The sequence below is a fragment of the Trachinotus anak genome, unplaced genomic scaffold (assembly GCF_046630095.1).
Source record: "Trachinotus anak isolate AG129_WGS33_773 ecotype Australia unplaced genomic scaffold, CSIRO_AGI_Tana_v1 ptg000034l, whole genome shotgun sequence".
Classification (NCBI taxonomy): domain Eukaryota; kingdom Metazoa; phylum Chordata; class Actinopteri; order Carangiformes; family Carangidae; genus Trachinotus; species Trachinotus anak.
In genome coordinates, this window is record NW_027273885.1 from 5,946,412 (window position 1) to 5,968,195 (window position 21,784).

General features: G+C 40.2%; 4 protein-coding genes and 1 long non-coding RNA gene across 6 annotated transcripts; all 5 read right to left on the minus strand.

Moving 5' to 3' along the window:
* Window positions 1-1,339: 1,339 nt before the first annotated feature.
* snrpd2 (small nuclear ribonucleoprotein D2 polypeptide) lies at window positions 1,340-4,179 on the minus strand. Of its 2 annotated transcripts, none has more exons than XM_071471906.1 (3): window positions 4,021-4,179; window positions 3,005-3,184; window positions 1,340-1,794 (listed from the first exon to the last, which is right to left on the minus strand). In XM_071471906.1, coding segments are annotated over exons 1-3 (357 nt in total). In that variant the 5' UTR covers window positions 4,023-4,179; the 3' UTR covers window positions 1,340-1,619. The 2 variants fall into 2 exon arrangements, with proteins under 2 accessions (XP_071328007.1, XP_071328008.1); XM_071471907.1 differs by having other exon boundaries at window positions 3,005-3,181; window positions 4,017-4,142.
* A 4,424-nt stretch (window positions 4,180-8,603) lies between these two features.
* foxg1c (forkhead box G1c) lies at window positions 8,604-12,197 on the minus strand. The gene has a single exon (XM_071471835.1). It carries the CDS (start codon window positions 10,713-10,715, stop codon window positions 9,513-9,515), a length of 1,203 nt encoding a protein of 400 aa, XP_071327936.1. The 5' UTR covers window positions 10,716-12,197; the 3' UTR covers window positions 8,604-9,512.
* Window positions 12,198-12,948: 751 nt separating this feature from the next.
* Window positions 12,949-14,858, minus strand: pglyrp5 (peptidoglycan recognition protein 5). The gene is made up of 4 exons (XM_071471859.1): window positions 14,408-14,858; window positions 14,083-14,278; window positions 13,811-13,929; window positions 12,949-13,622 (listed from the first exon to the last, which is right to left on the minus strand). The coding sequence occupies exons 1-4, from the start codon at window positions 14,418-14,420 to the stop codon at window positions 13,447-13,449; spliced, it is 504 nt and encodes a 167-aa protein (XP_071327960.1). The 5' UTR covers window positions 14,421-14,858; the 3' UTR covers window positions 12,949-13,446.
* A 135-nt stretch (window positions 14,859-14,993) lies between these two features.
* Window positions 14,994-20,208, minus strand: polr2i (RNA polymerase II subunit I). Its single transcript, XM_071471860.1, has 6 exons — window positions 20,028-20,208; window positions 19,819-19,873; window positions 17,675-17,748; window positions 17,147-17,221; window positions 15,655-15,706; window positions 14,994-15,379 (listed from the first exon to the last, which is right to left on the minus strand). Exons 1-6 carry the CDS (start codon window positions 20,087-20,089, stop codon window positions 15,317-15,319), a joined length of 381 nt encoding a protein of 126 aa, XP_071327961.1. The 5' UTR covers window positions 20,090-20,208; the 3' UTR covers window positions 14,994-15,316.
* A 609-nt stretch (window positions 20,209-20,817) lies between these two features.
* On the minus strand, window positions 20,818-21,477 carry LOC139614527 (uncharacterized). Its single transcript, XR_011687072.1, has 3 exons — window positions 21,428-21,477; window positions 21,126-21,187; window positions 20,818-20,976 (listed from the first exon to the last, which is right to left on the minus strand). It is a non-coding gene; the product is annotated as an uncharacterized lncRNA (long non-coding RNA).
* Between the last annotated feature and the right edge of the window lie 307 nt (window positions 21,478-21,784).

Here is a 21,784-nt window from a genome sequence, read left to right on the forward strand (position 1 = left end):
TGTCACTCTGAACCCCCACAGTGTAGCTTTATTAATACTAAATATATCAATTTATCCAGTCAGCCATCTATATAAAAGGTTTTCAGCTGTTTGTATGGCTGAATGTAGAAACTGCCTTTAAATTATGGCACATTAACTCATTAAATTATGTTTGTTAGATTTTGTTGGAACATAAAAGTAGTTTTTGGTAAAAGGCATATTAACAAGAGTAAAGATGTTAAAGGTATTAGGGGACGAGGTGCCTTTGGAAGTGATGAGTCTTCAAGAGATTCCTTAAGCATTGAGCTACATATGCAAAAACTTGTCGATTTTCCATCCCTTGCAACACGATCTCGCTCAAACTTTTAGTGAAAGTCAAGATTTGCCTAGAGCGGGAGTACAAAGGACACCATTACATTTAGCAGAAAGGTCAAAAAAGTTCACTGCATTTAAGATTCAGTGCTCAGACTGATTCTCCTCCGTCTGGCCCAGCAGGCTTCACCTGAGAGCTGTAAATCAGTGAGTGCTTGTTGCCCACACACAGATACTCCACAGGTGCTGGCCTCAGGCACGCGAGGGTCAACATTAAGAGTAGTAACGTGTTCTGTAATGTTAGGTATGGAACATGAGATGTCAAGATGACGACAGAGTACTGTAGCAGGAAGGAAAGTTAAGGCTATTTCAGTGATAAAATATTTTATGAGTCAATGTAAGATGCTTTTGCTCACTTCAGGAACTTGTTTTCTCAATATAAGGCCTGCAGATAAAACCAGAGAGGATGTAAACACTGGATCAGAAATCAATGACATTCAGCTTCCCAAAAATTGTTAAATACACAGAGAAGCTTTTTATTTACGCACACTAATCAAAATCGTGTACACTTGACCACTAAAATCTGAGAGCACCAAAGAGCAGAGGTTAGGTGCCAACTGTTAGAGAGAGGTAAGGCGAGACGAGCTGTTCAGCTATTAAGACAATTAACAAAGTGGTCAGGAGGGGCCGAGCGGCAGAGAGGAACGGCCTGAAATGGAGAGAGAGAGAGGAGGGTGTGAAGTGACAGTCAGCGCATCTGGTCTCATCAATAATGCAGCGGGCCTTTAAACGGCAGTTTGTCGCATATTGAGCGCTGCTGGCTGAAATCAAGCCGGATACCTTAGATGCTGTCAGGGGAGAGTGAAAGGGTGACAGCGGGAGAAAGAGGGGGGGCTGTCAAAACACACACCGGAAAAGAAAGATTTTTGCCAAAGCTTTCTGCAATACATCTGATGTAGTTTGTGTTGAATGAGCCAGACAAGAGAAAAATATAAGTTTAAATGTTGGAGCCTATTGTACTAAAAGAAAGTAAATACCTGAACGAGTCTCGAATATTCGTCACTTTTATTATTAAATTGAAAAATACAGATGACTTTTGTAGACAAAACAAAATCATGCACTGGTGCGTCTTATTGACTCAGAATAGTAGAAACATACATTTTGTTGACACTACATTTCTGTCTCAGCTGTGAATGCAGTTATCCAACAACAAAAATCAAAAACAAAGTTTACGTTAAAGACAGTCCGCTGCCTTCAAATCTTTCAAATAAAGAAAAAGAAAGAAAAAGGCCTGAGTGACCACTTCAGCTAGGCGTCTAACAAGCAGCTCATTTTCCCGTGATCAGAGGATTTCTTAGCACGACGATGACGGAGTCGCCCCTCAGGAACATCTTAGAAATGTAGCGGTCCTTATTCACGGGCTTAGACTTCTTTTTTCCCTTCCCGCTCTTGGGAACTTCCGTCCACATCTCTTTCACATTCTCCAGGACCATGTTGCAGTGCCTGCAATGGCAATGAGAAAAGAAAAATGTAAGGTTAGATGAAGGAGTCCTTGAAAAGCAATGGTATACAGCAGTGATCGTCAACTGGAGGCCCGCGGGCCAAATCTGGCCCGCCGAAGCTTCTAATCCGGCCCGCGATTGAATTCCGAAATAGTGAGGAGGAAAAAGAAAATCTCTTGTGGTATTTAGGGTATCCTTTAAAAAAAAAAAATCCCCGCTATTAAAGCAAAAAGCAATTGAGATCAAGTTCTCCTCCTTCATCTTCTCTGTGAAGTTGCCACAGCAGCCTCCTTGACAACAAAGTTTGTTCCAAAACGCATCAATTTTTTCTAGTGATGGACATGACAGCCCCACAAATTTCAAGGCAAAATATCTCTATCACCCCTGGTGGCAGGCAGCGGCATAGGCGATAGGAGCCTGACTGATAAAGGCTAAAAAATGACATCAATTTTATAAGAAAATTAAAATATCAAAACAACAATACATTAATGAGGCCAAAATATTAATTTTATTTAATTTTATTTTAAAGTCTGGCCCCCACAGTGTCTGCCGAGAAAGATTCTGGCCCTTCCACAAATGTAGTTGATGACCCCGGGTATACAGAAATGTTGCAATTATTTTGTGATTTTACTCAAATATTAGCATAAAGATTATTGATTTGCTAATATTGAGATAAATAGTGAGTACTTTATTTAATCACAACAGGATCTTTGCCAGTTATTTAATTTATAATGAATAATAATAATTTCCCTATTCTAATATCTATACAAACAATCACGTCATGTCACAGCTGTCATTGCACTAATCTGTTTCCTGATGCATCAAGTATATCTGGAATTTTTATTAAAAACAGATATTATACTATACTAAAAAAATATTGGATTCAAATTGTTATAGCTCATATATATATGAAACAGTGTAATACTTTGTAATAAATAAGGACTTGTGCTAAAAAGGCAGCATTTTCGGACTTCTGCATTTGCATGTGTCATGACAAAAAAAATCAGAGTAGATACTGAAGGACAGTAAACTCACTAGGGACATCTAAATGACCATAAAAAGTCTGGTTGTTGATATCAATAAAATTGTCATTCCAATTCGTCTAGTCATAAAAGTTTGACATTTAATATTTACATGAGAAAAAAAAATTATATATATGATACTGTACAATCCGGCCTGTTGTTTCATAAACCAGTGTCTAGGCTCCGTACCTGTCAAAAGCCTTGACTCTTCCGAGCAGCTTCTTGTTGTTTCGACAGTTAATGAGGACCTGTGTGTTGTTTTTGACTGACTGGGTGAGCACAGACAGGGGGCCAGTGTTGAACTCCTCCTCCTCTCGCTTCTGGAGCTCCTCAGGGGTCATCTCTGACTTGGGCTTCGTTAACAAACTCCTGATGAGCAACACAAAAAAAAATTAATTAAAATGGTGACAATAAATAAGCATGATCAGAATTGACATTCATATTTTAAGAATAGTGTCCTTTTTTATGTCAGAAAAAACTGAGTCTAAGATGATATCTTTAGGTGTTTTGTTTTGTCCAACCAACAGCACAAAATATTAAATTAAATGATACAAAGGGTCTGCAGAGAAAAGCAGGAAATCTTAATATGTGAGGGAGTGAAAACACTGGTTTGTTATGTGTGCAAAGAGCAGGAATGTGCGACTCTGATCACCGTGTTTACCAGAAGGAAAAAATCATTTTTCATCAGAGGATTCAAGCATCTTTCCAAAAACATTATTCTGCCTGACTAACAATACTTGCGTGAAAACCTCACTTTTAGGCAAAGATTGTAAGTTGCAAACACCTCACCATAATATTTATTATTTCATTAAAACGTAACGGATCACAAACGGGGAAACAGACTCACCTCGGAGCTTGATGTTAGCGCTAACTAGCATGTAGCAATGCTATTGTGTGACTTCTGACTCCAACCTATTAACCTTGGCAACACAGCAATTTGACAAGCTTAAATATTTCGAGGCTTTATATTTCTGTTATATTTACTGTAATAGTAACATAACTCAGCCTGAAAATTCATAGCATGATAGAAATGACACACAAAGGGCTTATTAACTGCAGCTAACCGGCCTCGCTAGCATTGCTGACTCTCTAAAATGCTAACTATGTTAGCATTGTAGCTTCTGGCTGCTGCGACTCAGAGTTCAGGCTCTGAGAGTGGAAATCACAGTCCCCTCAAAGACTGGCCGATCATCGGTGATACTTACATGGCTGCTGATTTTAAAAACTGTTTTGTCAGACCGTGTCCCGCTCGTCTCCACCGGCTGCCTCCGTCTCTTCAACGATTCACGCGTGAACCAGGCTACTTCCGGGTCAACGACTACGCGCGTCTATGCGCTGGAAGAACAACCGGGTCATCACAGCTCTCCTGAAACTATCAAACCACAGACTGCACAGAAACATGTTAGTTTCTGTTCATATGTTGAAGATGTATATGATGTGTATTTTGTATACCAAAATTATTTAAGTACATGCACTCTGCTATTTTGAGGTATTTATTTTACTTTATTGCCTTCTTTACATTTCAAAGGCAAATACTGTAGTTACTTGTAGTTAAAATTGTTTAACAACTCTGGTAAATTATTTTGCAGACTAAGATTTGAAAAACTTAGATTGAGAGTATATTTAACCTATAACCTATAAAATAGCTGATATTAGCTCCATCCTGACTGATTCATCTCTTTGGGGACCTGAGGACAAAGCTTTGTTGTTTGGACCCTACCCCACTGTATATGGCAGTTTCCTTATTTCTCCAGACTGCCAGCAAAGAACCAGTACTTAAGATCTGAAATGATTACCCAATTAATCAAATAATTGTTTGAGTCATTTTTCATGCAAATATGATGCAGACTTTTCAGATGTGAATATTTGCTAATTTCTTACATCTTATCTTGTGTTTTGTGACTGCTGGTTGGACAAAAAAATGCACTGTGAATATGTTAACTTGGGTTAATGATGGGCCCTTCTCCGCTATTTTCTGTCATTTTATCAAACTAATCACTCAGCTATTTAAGATAATTGCGGCCTTACTATCCTCCTGAGATGATATAATATGACATTGCCTGTGATTTCCTGTGTGTTAATTATCTGACAGAAAAAATAGAGGCAGTTTGATACAGTTTGACACAACTTTACAAAAAAATATTTCAATATAAACTAAAACACTAAGGGTCTTAAAACTAGACTTAACACAAGGTCCCTCTACAAAATGAAGCTACGAGATGGAGAGCCATCATAGTTGATATTCTACCTCAGTCATGTTAATTCAAAACAAATTTGCAATTAATCAAATTATGTAGCCCCACATTATATGCAGTGCACCTGGTGTCCCTTGCAGCTACCCACTGAAATGCCTAAACATTAAAATGCTGACTACAAGTTAATGTATGATTTATAATCAATGTTGGGGAATAACTAGTTTGGGATTTTGTAATTAAATTTATAAAATAATGTACCTGTAATCTGTTACAGTCACTGAGTGAGAAAAACTGTAATCAAATTACAGTTCAAAATATTGGTGATTACCAAGCGGTTACATCTGAATATATTCTTTTCAGTAGAAAACATATATGTGGAATATAACATTCATTCTGTTGCTTTGCATCTTTTGGTATCTTCTTCTTCTCTGTGCCGACAACGTGCGTCAGATAGGTGATAGGTGTGAGATCTCACTGACACACTCACTAACGCACCAACAGACTAAATTATTGGTACTGAAAAGTAATCAGAAAGTAATCAAATGTAATAAGTTACATTACTTTGATAAAGTAATTAATATGGTAAAATTACTTATTACACAGGGTAACTAGTAATCTGTAACCTATTACATTTCACACTGATTATAATAATACAAGCCTAGTTCAACTTTTGATACTGTAAATACAATTTTCTGATAATGCAGAGCGTACTTTCATTCAACTGACTTGTAATTTACAGTGTAGTACTCCAGTCTTTCTTCCTCTTCTTTGTCTTCTGTGTGGGGCTGATATCTTATACTGTATACACTCACAGAGCGGGTTAGGGTTAGCCTCAGTTCATTGTGGCATGGATTCAACATCATGCTGGAAATATTCCTTCCGGCTGTTTATCAGACAGAGACTGTAGAGAATAACAGACCTGCAGGGTAGAGACAAGGGATGACATGCAGCAAAGCCTGGTTTTAAACCTGAGCAACTGCAGTAAGGACCCAGCCTTGTTTGTGGTATGCACTTAACCTTAGCTACCAGGGCGCACTGAGCTTCTGGTCCATGTCGACATGATCCCGTCACATAGTGTCGTCTGCGTGTTCATGCTGCCTATCTCCCATTTTACCACCTCCAAAATGTGAACGGGGAGGCCATCGAACCACAATGAGCTCATTGTCATGTTCACGAAACCAGTTTGAGACTTTTGGTTTGTTACATGATGCATTATCATAAAGGAAGCAGCCATTAGAGGGCAGTGAATTGTTGCCATAAAGTGATGTAGATGGTCAGCAACAATACTCAGATAGACAGTTACATTCAAACCATGAATGATTGGTATTAAGGGGCCCAACGTGTGCCAAGAAAACATTCCCCACACCATTACACCACCAGCCGCAGCCTGGATTGTTGGCACAAGGCTTCACCACCTTTGTGCCTCACCATGAGCCTGACCTCTTGACCTATATCTCCATTCATTTTATGCATTGCCACAGGATTGGCTAATTGGATAATTGCATGAATAAGCAGGTGTACAAGCGTTCCTAATACAGTGCTCAGTGAGTGCACATTTACCACATTTCTGTTACAGAAATTGTCACAGGAAAATAAATGGCAGAGGGAGCAGCCAAAGGGATACCGCAGACCCAAACAGGAAAGTCTTTGTTTTCCTCTTAAATACAACAAGAACGAGGGGAAAGTGTGTGTGTGTGTGAGAGAGAGATGGGGATGTAGGCTACATTATCTACACAGCAGCAACGAGACATTGAGAGATTGGCTTTCTGGCAAGAGACAGACAGACGCCTAGGGGTGTACAACCCACCCACCTTATTTCAAAGGGTGGCAGATCTACCTGTGAAAGCCACTTGCTGCAGATAATGGCAGCCTGTGTGCTGTTAGGAGAGGTGAGTGTGGGGGATTGATTTCCAGAGCTGTACTATATCTTTATGAAGCACACCTTCCTCAGCCAAAAGACTTGCATCTTAAACTGTGCAGCAGTGGGCCTGTAAAATGAGCTCAGAGTATAGTGTTCATGTGGTGGGGCTGCACTAACCTGAAAACACCTTCGCAGCTGCCCAATTAAGAGAGCAGAGATTAATCTACAACCATTAAATCAGATGGTCAAGAACCACAAAATAGTTGATAATGTGGAGAATGACATTTGAAATGCTTAACTTTTAGGATTATGGCTGCCTGAAGAATTTCTGTCTTTAGGGACTGTGTGAAAATTATTTGAGTGGGGAGCAGGGTTGAAATATTAATATTTTCTTTAACTACCATGATGAAAGTAAATATATATATATATATATATATATATATATATATATATAAATCTAGTGCTTCTCTATTTTTGAACAGTTATCTTAATTTTATGCAGCCTAATTGATCTAAGGAAAGAAAAAAAATGTAAATATGCGATTATGTAAATTAAAAGACATGCCTTGTCCTCCTGAAAAAAAAAAAAAAAATCTTTCCACAAAAATAAAAAATACACGACTGCCCCCTTTTATGACTCCCCCTTGGATCCCTTATAGATCTTGTAGTCCCTTAGTTAGTTTATCAACTCTTTCACTGTTTATTGATTTTGGTGGCAAAACATCTGTTGGAAACCATCTTATTAATTCTATAGCCTATCAATTACTCAACGTGGAGCTCATGGTCTGCAACACACTGGCATCAACAGCAAGAGATAAGCAATAGGCCAACTGTCCCGATGGTTACAGTGAAACCATATTATCCGGGGAGATTTATAGCTCTGTGGTCATTAGTAGAGCTGTCAAAGGAAGGTGGTTATTCATTGAAAAGCAGTATCTTATTACTTCTGCCTCAGGAAATAAAACCTAAACCTGTCTGTTCACAACTCTGTCCCCTTGCTCTCTGTGCTGCGTTCACGGTGACTCACGCCAGTAATGAAAATATTATTATCATCGTATCTATCTAGACCGTGAGTTTGCCAACAGTGAAGTTACCTGATCCAGCCCGTGTCTGCTTCAACCACAGGCCACTGTGAATGTGACTGGGCTTGGAGAGGTGACGGGCCGGGGTCTTTGTGATATAAAGAGCCTTCTGTTTCCCGGAGGCAGCCGTCCAGAAAGCTGCTCTAACCTGTATCCTCATACAGCACATCTATTTTCTTTTCTTTCTTTTTTTTTTTTTTTTTTTTTTTTACCATTAATTTCTATGTCAGGGGGTGCGACGGGGAGAGGTGAGGGAAAGTTTAACAGGCAGTGATGTCAGCGGCGGGTGAAACACAAGACAGATCAATACGATCAGCGTGGCTGGAAATATCATTTCTACCTGTTGGTCTGCGCTCTGGTTCAACACCAAGTGTCCCCAGCAAGCTTTTCGGCTGCACATCTGAACCATTTTTAATCTTAAAAAGGAAGAAAGTAGCCTTGAGGATCCCTGCATGTCCACAACCAGACCCCTGTTTCACAATTTGTACCTTAAACAATTCATTCCATCTCTCTCTAGTTCTTGTGTGGGCTCAGAGTGAAACGTTTAATAACATAATAACACAGCCAAATAAGAACAATCAACAACAGCTATAGGTTTAATGAGGTGAAAAGAAAGCACAATTAAAAATGCATTATTTATTGTTTAATTACATGTAGGCTAATTAAAATAGGAATGTAATATTTTTTAGTTGCAACATCAACGAAATCGAAGACAATAAGTGCAGCAAACGAGCAGTTTAACTGTCATTTAACACTGTATTTTCACTCACACCGGACAGGCTACGTTTCTACCTTTTGAAATGACTTCTTATTTATCATTTTTAAAGTTGTTGGGTAACATTCTGGCTCAAGTGAAGCGCTTCAGACACTGTGAATTTTTTTCTTCTTTTTTAAAATGTATTTTTTCTGCATTTTATAGGAGATAATTTCATTGGATGGCATCGGGCCTGAAACAGTGACATACGTGCACAGGCCTTCAGTTTACACGTATGTGAGAAATAATGAATGAAAAACACATAAGTGGAGAGCATAAGGAATATGAACATATGGTTTCAGCTATTAGATACAGACCAAGTTGTCATTAATTACATTAGCTTTTGACCCTGTCCCTGGTTACACTGATCTGTGTTTTGAAATAACCAGTGCGCAAATAGGCCTACATATTTCTGCGCGTTTTTTTGTAAATCGCGTATGTTAGAGGACTTGATTGAATTGAATTTGAATTTTTTGAGACCCTTGCTGTTCATGCATCTGCTCATATTTGTTAATTTGACACAAATTGCGCAACACACTTTCTGATTAAATAATAAAAGTCTAGTCCAAAAAAATCGGTCATTCCAATTCAGTTATCTTAACACAAAGAATTTATTGGGCAAAAGTTGCAGGATATTTTTTTTTAACCAGACTTTTTCATAAACTCAAGAAATTCCACTTTGCAGGTTCTATTATAATTGTGATACTCTGACGTTTTATTTGCCATCTTTGATCATCTGGATTCTACAGTCAGAGGCTATTTTAAATCTCAGATAGGCTACTGAGTAGTTGAGGCTAAGTGTTACTTTATTTTTCTATATTCCAAGACGAAGGAAGGCTTGAACTGATTTGATGGCAATAATTTGGAAAGTCATTACAGCATCCCCCGAGGTCTGAGTGGCCGCTCTTGGGTAAAAATTGCCCCGGGGACGCGTTGGTCGTTGCGTGCTCCTCCTGGCATGGACTAAAAGTTGCGGCACACGGTATTTGATGAGAGTAAAAGTAGCTGGCCTGTCCGGAGATCATGTTAAAAGAGCAGGGATCCGGCAGCGGCAGCGTGCACGCCGGGATGGATGTGGAGAAAGCGGTGCAGGCTGTGCCAATCTGATGGCGGCGGGACTGCGCGCAGCTGACTCCGATGTAAGACATCTCCTGGGTCTGCACGAACCGGTCGGCGTCTGCACCACCTGCGGCACTCAGCCGGGCCCGCTGTGAGACAACCGATGTGGCGTGGTTGGAGAAGCGGGGGTGCGCACTCAGATAAGTCCCTGCGCCAACGTGCGTGCGCACTGGCGTTTGGAGAGGCAGAAACGGCGGCACCGGCCAGTAAAACGAACCCGCCGTGGCCAAGGTCACACTGGCTGCGGTGCCGGGGGACATCAGACGACTCCCTCCTCTTTTCAGTGCGAGCTTGGCCCTGGAGCCAGACGCGGCCCTGCGCCGGAGTTTCCCTGATGTGCCACCTATGAAGACATCCTCACTGCAGGGGTCCAGCATCCAGTAGTTGCCTTTACCCGGGTCGTCATAGTGGCGCGGCACTTTAACGAAACACTTATTCAGACTCAGGTTGTGCCTGATTGAATTTTGCCATCCTTGTCTGTTCTGCCGGTAGTACGGAAAGTTGTCCATGATGAACTCATAGATGCCGTTGAGTGTGAGCCGTCGCTCCGGGCTCTGGCGGATCGCCATCATGATGAGCGCGTTGTAACTGAAAGGAGGCTTTTCAGGTTTAACGCTCCCCTCAGCTCCGCCGCTTTCTTTGGATTCTCCTTTATTTCCGTCCCGTTTTCCGCTCGCAGTCACCGCTTTGGTTTCTGCCTTTGCGCACTGTTTTGGTTTCTCGCAGTTCTTCTCGTTGTCAAACTTTTCCTCTCGACTGGGTTTCTCTGGATGAGCGGAGCGCGGTTTCTGGGACGGAGAAGGAGACTCCTGGTCTCGTCTCCACAGCAGACTGCTGATGCTGAATGAGGACTTGTGGAAAAATCGCTCCGAAGTTTTCAAATCCTCCATCTCGAAAGCTTAAAAGCGCTCCTCAAATCCTAAACCCTCAAAGTTGCCTGGTGTTCCGAGCAGGGCGAGTTCCTGAACCCACAGAGCAAAGACGCGCCGGTTCCAAGTGGTGAGGAGCCGAAGACGCACGCTGGCCACACAGCGTGACAACAAATGCGCATGATCACTGCAGCCCGGGGCTCGGTCCTTCCGAAAAGTAGCGGATTATTTTGAAATGGGATCTCGTTTTTTCTCGTTTAAAAAAAAAACTGAGCTTCATGCACCAACCAGGAGCAGCACTCCTAATTTCGTTGTATTTTCAAATTGTATTTACAATGACAACAGAGGCTTTCTATTGTATTTCTGTTCCAAAAGTGAAAAGCCTGTTTGTGCCTGCTCCAGGAGGCTACTTTGAGCTGATATAACTAATTTACTTCAAATAAGATCCTTTTTATCCATAAAACAATTAGCACATAATGTAACTCATTGTGCTTCATCTTTATTGGATACTTATGGGCCATAATTTAAAAAAGTGCAGAGTAAACTGAGTAATCTGCAGGAGACGCTTAAAGCCGGTATGAAATAGGTGTGCTGTCAATCTGTGTGACTGATCAGTGAACTCTCAGGTTCAATTATAACACTTCCGCGAATCATGAAACTCAACACTCACACACGCTCCTTGCCCTCTGGGCTGGCCTCATCTGTTTCTCCCTGCGCTGCTTTGCTGACACCGTCATCTGTCAAAACAGGCATCCGATCAAAAGAAAGAAGTAGGTGTAGCCTGAATGATGCTGTAGGTGAAAGGCCTAATCAAACACAGAGTCTAATGCGTAATGATGGATAAAAACATAAGCAAATAGGGCGAGACGATGCCACTTATTTCTTAACTTGTACTTAAAAGACTTAAAACAAATATCAATATGGTGAAAATGCACCCAGTGGCAGAATTTATTTTGAAATCTGTTGATTTCAAAATAAAACAGGAGTGGGCCAAACATCCCCTTACAGGGGGGCCACACTGCACATTAAGCTGTGCTGCTTCTCTTTGTGCCACAGTCTGATCAAAATACCATCATTTAAACACAGAACTCTTTCAGCTGATAGCCGACAGCTCACGGTCCTGAATAGATCTGTAATAAGCTGAGGAGTCTCCTCGTCTCGGATAAGGTTGTGAAATTATTTACATGTTGAAAAAACAGCAGCCAACTACATTTCCTGACTATAAGCAAATGTGTTTGTACTGTTGTTTAAAAGGGTGTTCCCCGATGACAACAATTCATCCCATCAGATGGGCCTGAAGCATGTTCAAACAGCAAACTCATTTCGTGTTGTATATTTGTCTGTGCCTGAAGGCTTTGAACTAAATTTGCCCCCTAATCAAGCTAAAGCTCAATGTCTTCAATTTATCCTTTTGTAACTTTTTCAGGTATCCTGCTATGCAGTCAAGACACCTGAAAAATGCAAAAAACATTGGCCAGCCACCACTTTTAGAGGCAATAGTACTTTCAGCAGGCTATACCATTTGGGTTATGTCTGCCCAGTCCAGTGTGAATGAACCATTGCAAAAAGCAAAGTCAGCGCATTGAAATCTGTTCTGATACTCAAATTGCCAAGTGAATTGCTAAAAAATTTCATTCATTGGACCATAAAGGATTTACCATCAGTAAAAGGAACAGGAACATAGAGGAGAAATTCTTGAGACTTTTTTGGGAAATTAAAAATAGGCAGTGATCAACACTAGTTCCTCTCTACTGAAAAAATACACCATAGATTGTCTGCATTTCTTGACTTCTTACAGATGAAAGTAGTCCAATTGAATCTAATATAAACATTACAGGCATAATTCAACTGTTGGAGTTTTACAGATCACAAACCGGACATCAGGTATGACAACTGGAATTACACAACCTGTAATCTGTCAGTATTATAACCTTAGTCAATTTGATAGGATCCTCCCTCCATAATCCCTGTGCTGCACAAGTGAGCACTTGTTGGGAATGTCTGTGGCCCTGCAGAAAGCATGCATTGTTGACTCAACACTTGAAATCCCCTTGGATCTTTTTCTCCATTTTAAAGAATATCTCTAGGTCTAAATAAAGTATATTTCATTGCTATTTGAATGATCAAGTGTCTGTGACTCAGACGGTGAAACCCAAGCAGCAGCACTACTGGGTAGCGGACTTTGACCTTTTGGGTAGAGGGCAAGCATAGAGAGAATTCCTTACATCATAAAAAATGAATCAAATAATCAGAATATCACTGATAATTGGTATTTATTTCCAAAAGACCCATAGCACAACATTAGAACAAGTTAAATCCATGTAAATGTTTATTTTACACCACGCTCCACTAATAACAATATCAAGCAAAATATTCCTAAATCAAATGTATTGCACACCATATTAATATTGCACCTAGACTCTAAAAACTAAAAAGTATCGTGACATACTGAAAGAAAGAGAGAACCACAAACATCTTGACAGCTAGTGCGTATTGGTCTCATCCAATGTGAGGGCTCCCTCTGCTGCAAGACAGATGGGCTGTGAATATGCTGTGAAAGCTGTTATGTTTCAACACAAACATTTCCCTTAAGTTAAGAAGAGACCCATAATAAAAAATGTGAGAAGAAAAAAAAAAAAGTGACTGAAGAGTTTGCGTTTTATCTATGAAGCTCTGATATCCTGTTTATCCCAAAGGCTGTGGTTTGTGTGGCAGAAAGAAAGCCTTTTCCATCAAAAACTTGCAGCCAGCTTTATGTGCTAGCCTTTAGTTGTGGTAGTGCAGCATAAAGCTTTTCCCCTGGACATTCTGTCTGTCCCAGGTCTCTGTGCCCAAATAAAGCAAACTCTTTCTGTAAAAAGCCCTGGGAAACTCCAGACTGCAGCAGCTGTTTGACTGAGAGTAATGCCTCTTTGCTTGGAGTGTCATCTGAAATCAGAAGAGTAACATTATCATTTTATGCTGTATGCAAATTGAGCAAAGAAAAATGCATGTAGAAGGGTGTGTCATTGGCTTCATGAGACCATCCTGTCGCTTTTTATCAATCTCCCAATAGACATACAGTATGATGTGCATTTATTGCTTCCACAATACAAAAAGTAAATAACTGTTCTTACTGTTAAAATTGCCCATGAAGGCAATCCCCACTGAGTCATGATTTTTGCCCAAGGTGTGTGCCCCTGACAGACCCCAGCCACGCCCCTCGAACACTGTACCATCTCCTCCCACGAGAAAACTGAAACATACACAAAGAATGGTTGAGAATTATTTGGCATTGAAAACCAAGTTTGTCCATTTTGCACATACGGAATTGCATAAAAATTAACATTTGGCTGGATCAAATCATAATTCATCTCATGTGACATCTTGAGGCAACAAAGCTACTCACTTATATCCAATGTCATCGAAGTTTCTGTCCGTCATGTGCCCTCTCTGAATGCTACGGATGCGTTCCTTACACTCATTCAGGTCTTTGCAGCTTGGGAGGGCAGTGTGGTGTATGATGACTCTCTGGGCTGAGCTTTTTAGTTTCTCCTTCTTTTTGGGGGCAGCTGCTCCCCACTGCTCCCTTGACACAATGTTCACTGAAAAGCAAATTGAAGACAATCAAGAGGACATTCAAAATAAAAAAAGCTGGCATGTCATAATTGACAATGTAATTAGTAGAAATCATTGCAACAAGATCTCTAGTGGAATGCAGTTCGATGTCATACCTTTTTGCGCCATGACTCTGTGCACAGTTGCCTCTGGTTGTGGTGACTGACCAGCAGCAGACTGTGCAGCTGCCTTTTCAAAGAGCCCGTGTCAGTAGGTGTGGTCACAGAAAGTACACCGTCTTTGTTCTTGTTGCATGTGGATGCATGTCACTTTAATGGGCAAACAAGTTATTTGCTGACTGGTCACGTTGGCTGAGTATTACTCCACAGTTATGCAACATCGTGTTTGGAATATACATTTGAGAAAAGAGGAAGTTGGATTGAAATGCTCAACATTCCACATGGTAACAGAAAAACTGGTCAATTCTCTGCTGCAGTTTCCCCCAAATCAGGCATGACTGCTTCTAAATGAGGAAATTTGTAATACCTTCTTTTGCAAAATCATTCATTCATGTTTTTATGGTACGAGGAAATAATTTGTGATATAATCCCGATAACTACTGAAAATTGTAGCAGATTAACTCTCCATGACAAAAGCATGGGTTTGTCCACTAATGTGAATATTTGTAAAAGCATTTGTTACATGTTTATGTGAATATTTACAAAAGTATTTCTTACATGTTTTAGTAAATAGGCAGAGAAATTAGAAACAACTGATTCTTTTAATCTCACAAAGCATATTTGAAAATAACAACTGTTAAAAAACTATTCATACATTATATTCACAAGATGGTGTGTGACAAACATGTCATACAAAGAGCATTTTGGGATCTACAAACATCAACAGTGCTGTTAGACAACAAACTGCACACTAAGATATTTTATTATAACCATTTTTACCATTTTTCTGTGTAGAGTTCAGTCTGGTAGAATAAAAGTGGCTATTCAAGCTGCGGCCGGAAGTATTTTGTTTGTTAACAGCAATACTGTAGATGCAAATGTCAGACCTCTTCATCACCACTAGCTTTACTCTGTCCATCTGTGTCCACAGTGAGGAGCCGTGCAAACATAGTACAGTCTCATAGCGTCCTGTCAGGAGAAACAGTAGAACTTCTTTTCAGTTTTTGAAATCCAAACAAAAGATGTGTGAAACACAGGACAAATTTCCTCTCTGAGTTTGTGCTAAGAGGGTGGGATGAGTGTAGATGAAAGTGTACAGTTGGGTACAATATTGCCCACTACTGTTAATATTTAATTCAAGGCACCCTGCTGACCACATAAAACTGCTGGTGAACTTATTCATATACAAAGAAGATAAAGACTAAAGCTCATGCATTTTGTATTTAATTACAAGTGATAGTTACCTCAGCCTTCATGCTGTGGGACTGGAAGAACACCGCCTCCTTGTGACCACATCTAGGAAGAGATGGTGTGCACGCAATGTTAGAAAAGACTTCATTTCAAACAGAACCGCTCAACATCACAATGTCTCATTTCACAATCAGTTACAGTCCAAAAGAGCTACGCTGTTAGGATGCTCTAGGTACACCAGTGCTGGTGCTCCTGCAGGAAAAAAGGTAAAGTCTTAAAATGTTTCCAAAAAGCAATTAATAAAAATACTATGTGTGGTTATTGCAACTTCCACAAAGCTCCTGCATGTATGAATGTTTATGACGTGTGGCTAATAACTAACGAGACTGGGCTCATGTAAGGCAAACAAGAATTAGTCTTATTATATAATAGCCAACCTTGTGTTGTTTGACGACTAGTTGTGGATTGTTGAAAACTACACTGAGACTTTGTGGCGCAAGATATTGGACAGATTATTTGAGTTTATTTAAGTGTGACCACAGTTCTCTAATTTCACAAAACTTTCAGACACCATCTAAAATTAAGAAAAGAGAAACAACTGGCACGTGTGAAGACATCTGTGGCTGGAGGATCTGGGATAACTACATAGTGATGAAGATAATGGGTAAAGACTTCAATAAAAAAAAAATAAAAAAATAAAAAAATATGACAATGTTCGTGTAAAGTCAGCAAGGGGTGTGTTGTGTTAGTTCTCGGGGCTCTGGTGACTACCACCATGAGTCATCAATTTTGCAACACAGTGATTCAGATGACTACAGCAGAGCGTGGTTGTCAATGTTTAGTTTGTGTCTCCCCAAAGTATTCGTCACTACATGTTGTCTGTACTTGCACTCGACAACATTCAATACTAGGTGTTGTTCTGCCCTACAAACATTTAACATAGTCATTTACCTGGAGCTAATTTTAATGCTATGTCAGACAATACTGATACTGAATTAAATCACTCTTTCTAATGTGAGGAGGCTTTTTAAAACAGTCGCTCCAGTCTGTGGGTTAATGCGACTTTCACCTGCTTTCAGTCAATCCTTCAGGTTTTCTTCCTCATGTAGTTAACCACTCCAGCTTACCTTTCCCCATATTAAAACCATGGGCACACAAACGGACTGTGCACCACTGGCCCAGTTCAATCGACATCCAGCAAGCTGAAGATGCACTATTACTTGGCTTACATTATTCAGGTAGTGAGAAGGAAGAGTTTAAGAAACCACAAGTGCAATTGCAAGAACCTGTTGAGCTGGTAGCGTTTATCCAAACTTGCTGCTGTTGCTTTGTCAAGGGATCACCTTTCTGCCCTCTGGTGGTCAAAAATCATGAAGCTCATAGGCCAAAGCTGTTTTCCAGCACTGAGCGCCCTTACAAATCCAACTATACTGAATGTTACACCGAACTAACAAAGCAGTGAGTTAGTACCCTTAAAAAAACAGATAAACTATTAGGGCAGTCCAAAGACAATGAGTGTGGTCAGCTGATTATGGTAAAACTCACTTGGGACAGGGGTGATCCTCTGTCCTTGGTAGTGTTGGATCCTGAGATACATCAGCGATGATCTGTGTCAACTCACTGGAGAAAGAGCAGAACAAGATGGTTGAGGACTTAACAAAAAATAGTCCTCAAACGACTGACATTACACACATTGAATATGCAACAGTGGCAGATTCAAAACGTCTTGCTTTGTGTGTGGTCACTCAGTATTTAGTTTCAACCATCATGAAAAGGCAAGTAATCTCTGTGACTCGTACATGCAGTTAAAACCAACCTCTTTTCCTGATTTTCCCATTAAATTTAAGGACAGATGCAGACAAATAAATCAGACAGTGCACACCTGAAACTACAAATGGATCTTAACTTCGTCACTTGTCTATGACCAATCATATCGATCTACTCGTAGTGCATCAGTGGTGTCACAACAAGCAGATCAGATATGAAAAGAGATGAAAGTGCAATGTAATTAGTCAACTTTAAGCAAATCACCATCTTGTTCATTTGTATGGCACTGTGGTCTCCATTACTTACTCGACCTCATGGGTGATCTTATTGACGTAGATGCAGCTGTTGTCTGCCTCTTGTTGGTAGTCACAGTTCCTGCACTGTGGGTAGAGATAATTTTTAAAAAACCCCAAAAAACACAAAGAGGACACTCAGCAAAATAATTGCAGGCATACAATGGACAGTTCAGCACACTGCCTTCTGGGGTCACAACAAGCATCTCATCAGCTCTTTTGTTTCATCTAAAAGAGGAAACAAAAAGAAACTACTGCAAGACAAGCACCTCTTCCAGAAGTTTAACAAACTGAACTGTGCTTCTATGATTCATCGTGGCAACAGGTAAATAAGGAGCAGTGTCTGCATTTTAATCCACTGGAGCTAGAAATATCAATATAATGTAAGGTAAGGTATACTTTATTGTCCCACATCACATAACACACAATAATAATACATATAATACAAACCTACACAAAACATGCCAAGAATCGAATGTTGAAAGTAAGACACGGTGATAAACTGTGATTACAATATTAAAACCAGGTATAACGAAATAATAAAAACCACAGAGGTATCAATAATAACTCAGATATATCAGGTACTGTAACCCTACTTGTTATCATTTAACATCTTGATGGAAGATGGAATGAATGAGGTCTTGAACCCATTCAATCTACAATTTGGCATCCTGAACTGTCGGCCTGAGGGCAGCATCTCTAATTCTGGGTTCAGGATGTGTGTTGGATCATTCAGAGTCTTCTGGGCCTCCCTAAGCAAAGATTTCTTGTATAAGGACTGAAGATAGTGATTCTCTTTTTTCTGTATGATCTTCATGACCGTCTGGATGAGACATGGGAACTTAGACTAACTGTTATTGTCTAACAGCAATAACTGTGCTGCCAGGTTACCACACCAGACTTGAATGCCATATTGAATTACACTTTTTAGGATCGTTTGATAAATCAATAAGATCCATACGTGCATACGCCTTGTCACCCTCCATCATGTGTTTAAGAATTAAGTGGGTGACACTACTGACTGCATCAACTGTGCTCCTGCTATGTCTGTAGGCAAACTGACAGGGGTCTAATTCTGGGTTCACCTCAATTTTTAGTAAAGTCACCATATATTTCTTTTAACATTTCATCACCCATGAGGTCAGTGCTATGGGCCTGTAATCATTGTCCTGAAGTGGGCAAGCTGTCTTTGGAGCTGGAGTAATAACATGTTTTTTATTCCATAGAGCATGAACCTTATACAAGTCCAGTGAGCCCTGGAAAAGCAGACACCAAGCTTGATTGAACTTGTCAGTGCAGATTCTAGTGGGCGGGCAGAAATCCCATCCAGTTCATTGAGTCTCTTAGTACAAGACTACCGGAACAGTGACTTCACTTTAAAGCTGCCCACCTTGGGCCTTATGCTTATGTCGTCCTTACAAGAACTTATACACTTATTGAAAGGATCATGGTTTTGGAATCTGAGGTAAAGTGTGACAGGGCACATTTCTGTTTAAAAAAACACAACAGAAGCAGTGAAAGCCTGAGTTGGAGTAGAAAAAAGAGGGACTAAGTAAATACTATTGCATTTTATTCAGTGTAGTCCACTCATTTGTCATTTAGCAGTCTTGACTATTCTTAATATATTATAAAGCTGGAATCCTACTTACTCATTCAGCTGTAACTTGGTGGGGACTAAGTGCCGGTGGCAGCATGTGAATTGTCACAGTATGTAACTCACAGTGTGAGTCTAACACGTGTTTGTGAAGTAGGAAACCTGGTGTCCCTCAACTCAGGGTTTACAAACTCAGAGTTTTCACCAAACCCCCTTTCTGGAATACGCCTCAAGGTTTTTAAATTGTACATATTTTCATGTAATATCAGTGTAATCATGTGCGAGTTTAGAGTAACCCCTACTTCATCATCACTCAGACTTATTGCAATGCACATAAACTATCAGATGACCCCTCTGATTGTCTGAAACGCCACTTCATGATCTCAACACAGGTTTGTTTATTCCCAAGGTAAATTAAACACAACTTCTTGAGGTTATTTGTGGGCTGGGCTGACTAAGGAAACTGTAAAACTGCGGCAGTAGTCCCAACATGCGCTGTGATTATAGCTGTACAGTGCAGCTAAATGGTGCGATTAGCCCATAACTTTCAGCTTGACACTTACCGCGTAAAGCAGGACCCGGTTCTCCTTGTCTTCTTTGGGGTATAACATGTTGTTACTGGAAAACAGAGTAGGCGTGTTTAGCGGGTTCCTGAGGTGTTCAATGATTTCACAAAATAAGACGGAGCTCAGTCTTAACTCAACGCCAGGTTAACAAGCGTGTAGCTAGCCGGCTAGCTTCATTTATGTGACCTGTTCGGCCACAGACTCACCATTCTTGACAAAACCGTATGCCAACAAAGCCTGGCTCATATGTCCCACTGTCTAAATCCATCGGAGAAACTGGCTCTGGTAGATAAATTACACAATTAACAACAAATGTGATGTTCAGTCACTTTACACCGCCGCTATCGCGTCCGGCCGTTTGAAAACACACGATCTGCGCATGCGTGTACTGCTCAAATACGTGAGGATTTTAGCCACAGCGCCTCCTAGGTGCTGGAAGATCGAAAAACAATCTTTTTCCATAAAAGCCTTATACAGTCTATAATATTATATTATTAAATCATTTTTATAATTTTCTAAATCAGCGAACACAGTCATTAAAATCATTAAAACACTAAATTTATTGATTGATTTGTTTTGTCACGAAATAATCTACACATAACACACCTTTTTACATATTCACCAAGGCAACACCAACAAAACACAAACAAAAGATTCAAACCAATTAATTACATAAAAAATTAATGTAACAAACTAGTCCAATAGCTCAGGAATGAACTTAATAGACATTTTAACACAGATGTCATCAACCCAAACGAACCCCAACAAAGATAGTGTCATTATCTTCAGTCGCAAAGATATCGTTTCTGCAAGGTCCCCAGACATTCACCCATACCGTGTCGTTTACAGACAGCTTGACCACACTGCTGACACTGGCAACTTGGCTGCATTTATCAGGGAGGGAGGTGTGATACAGAGACACTACTTTTTCTCCATTCTTGTATATAGCACACTGTCCACGTCCATACACAGACACGTGCACGGTGAAGTGATAGAGGCCATCCACAGGGCAGGTGAAGACGCCCGTGTCAGGACTGTAGCCTCCTCCCTCGTTGACCAGAACGGTGGCAAACTTCAGGACTCCTGAGTGTGTTGGGTAGCTGTCACAGATGTTCAGCTTGGCTGTGAAGGCTACAGTGCCTGGAGTGGGTGACACTGTGGTGATCAGATCAAGGACTTTAGTGTAGTAAAACTAATATTCTACTATTATTCATAGGGGACAAATTGTCCAATTCTTGAAATGCTGGCAAACACTGGTGGTATAGAGAGATATAATAATGTTAAAAATGCCTTTTGTTTTTTACCTGATGGTGAAATGCTGTCTCCACGGCCAGGGACATAAGCCATGACTAAAACTTGTAGACTTCTAAAAAACAAACGAATGGTAGTTACAGACAAGATTACATGATGACATGTAACAGATGTGTGCAGTTTACCACACAATAGACTGAGTAGCCTACTACACATGCAAATGGGTTGACTTTGATATTTCAGCATAAAGTAGAAATTTCCTCTCTCCATCTGAATTCCACTGCATTTCTCTAATCAACTTACAGATTTTGGACAGAAGAAAACAAATCTAACTCAGGAGCAAAGAGCTTTTTACCTGTTGCTGTCTTGCAGGAGAATGCTACAAATGTAGTAAGACAAGCAGAGTAATAGGCTGAAGTCGTTTCTCCGGTTTGCAGGTTGTGACGAGTTGTTGACTTTTTTTTTCAGTCTCTCTAGGTGTTTTCTTGTCTTTAAAAATTTTGGTCAACCCTCAACAGAGGCTGCAAGCGAATAACCATACTTATATCCCAGACACTGAACTGTAACTTAACCCCCCCCAAAAAGGACCACACACACAAGTCTGCAAACATTTTCATATATTTGAACCAATTGTTTTAGTTTTAACACCCCAGGGGTAACACAATAGCAGACTGGTTAGGGGGCACATGAGTGTAAAAACACGGAAAAGCAA